At 64.3% G+C, this 1449-nt stretch overlaps 1 protein-coding gene across 1 annotated transcript in view; it reads right to left on the bottom strand.

Moving 5' to 3' along the window:
* The window catches only part of DEF8 (differentially expressed in FDCP 8 homolog (mouse)), a gene marked incomplete at its 5' end in the record, with an annotated part of 5774 nt that extends 4372 nt beyond the window's left edge, over window positions 1–1402 (bottom strand). The window contains one exon of the mRNA XM_014942157.1: window positions 1223–1402. Coding sequence (XP_014797643.1) covers window positions 1223–1402 — 180 coding nt within the window. The remainder of the gene's footprint in view (window positions 1–1222) is intronic.
* Between the last annotated feature and the right edge of the window lie 47 nt (window positions 1403–1449).

Here is a 1449-nt window from a genome sequence, read left to right as displayed (position 1 = left end):
CCCCCAGCCCCATAGCTTCTTGTCCCTATAGCCCCCAGCCCCATAGCTTCTTGTCCCTATAGCCTCCACACCCTAGTTCCTTGTTCCTATAGCTCCCGGTCGCCGTGGCCCCTAGACCTATAGATCCTTGCTCCCAGGGCCCCCAGCCCCATAGCTTCTTGTCCCTATAGCCCCCAGCCCCACAGTCCCTTTCCCCCCAGCCCCATAGCTTCTTGTCCCTATAGCCTCCACTCCCTAGTGCCTTGTTCCTATAGCTCCTGGTCACCATAGCCCCTAGACCTATAGATTCTTGCTCCTGGAGCCCCCAGTCCCATAGTCTCTTGTCCCTATAGCCCCCAGCCCCACTGTCCCTTGCCCCCATAGCCCCCAGCCCTGGCCCCATAGCCCCTTCCCTTGCCCCCACAGCCCCTCTCTCCACGCCCACACAGGGACACACAAGCTCCAGGAAGGAGCAGTGGTCCCCAGGGATCACAGCCCCATGGCACCACAGCCTGGCCCCCCACCCTGGGGGCAGCCCAGCACCCAGACTGGAGTCACGGGTCCCCAGAGCAAGGGCGCTGAGGGCTGTTTGGGCTGGGGGTGCCCTGGGTCCCCCAAAGCCAGGCACATGCCCAGCCCTGGGGGATCACCCTGAGGTCCTCAGGGGGACAAGGGGCCAAGGCTGTCCTGGCACAGGGAGGGGGCAGCCACCATCCCAGCAGGGAGATGTGTGACAGTGGGGACAAAGGCACAGCTACTCTCCTGGGCACTGCAGCCAGGTGAGGTGGCACCTACACCCCCACCTCAGGTGGGCTGGACCCCATGGGGCAGGACAGCGTGGGGCACATGTTGCAAGGAGACACACTGGGGACAGGCATCGCCTGTGAGGGGCTCAGGGCACGGACACAGCCACCTTGGGCACATGGGGTCCCCAAGTCCCCCCACTTCATGGGAAGAGCCCCCAGCAGAGGGTCCCTATCCCTCCCTCCCTCCCCCAGGAGCCGCAGACAGGTGGTACCTGGACAGCAATAAATTTATTAAGTATTCAAAAAAAATAATAGACACGAACCAGTAAAAAACGAAAAGAGGGGAGGCAGGAGGGGGGGGCAGAGGGGGCCGAGCTGGCTCATGGGGGGGACGGGGTCAGGAGACACCAAAGGGGCACACGCGGGAGGAGCCCGGCCAGGGTGGCAGCGCGAAGCCGGAGGGGCTGTGGGCGGCAGGGGGGTGCGTCGGGCATCACTTGGCGCCCTGCGCCTCCGACTCCTCCTCGTCGTCCTCGTACATCTACCACGGCGTCCTTCTGCCGCTCGGAGTGCTCGGGCAGCGCCAGGATGGCCCTCTTGCACTCCTCGATGGCCTGCCGCAGCTGCTGCACGTCCGACGCCAGGATCAGGCCCTGCCGGAGGATGATGATGATGAGGAGGGTGGGTCAGCAGCCCCCCCAAACCCCAACCCACCCCCCTCTTT

This window comes from Calidris pugnax, unplaced genomic scaffold (assembly GCF_001431845.1).
Source record: "Calidris pugnax isolate Ruff unplaced genomic scaffold, ASM143184v1 scaffold28, whole genome shotgun sequence".
NCBI classification, from domain to species: Eukaryota; Metazoa; Chordata; class Aves; order Charadriiformes; family Scolopacidae; genus Calidris; species Calidris pugnax.
This window is presented reverse-complemented; position numbering and strand designations above follow the sequence as displayed.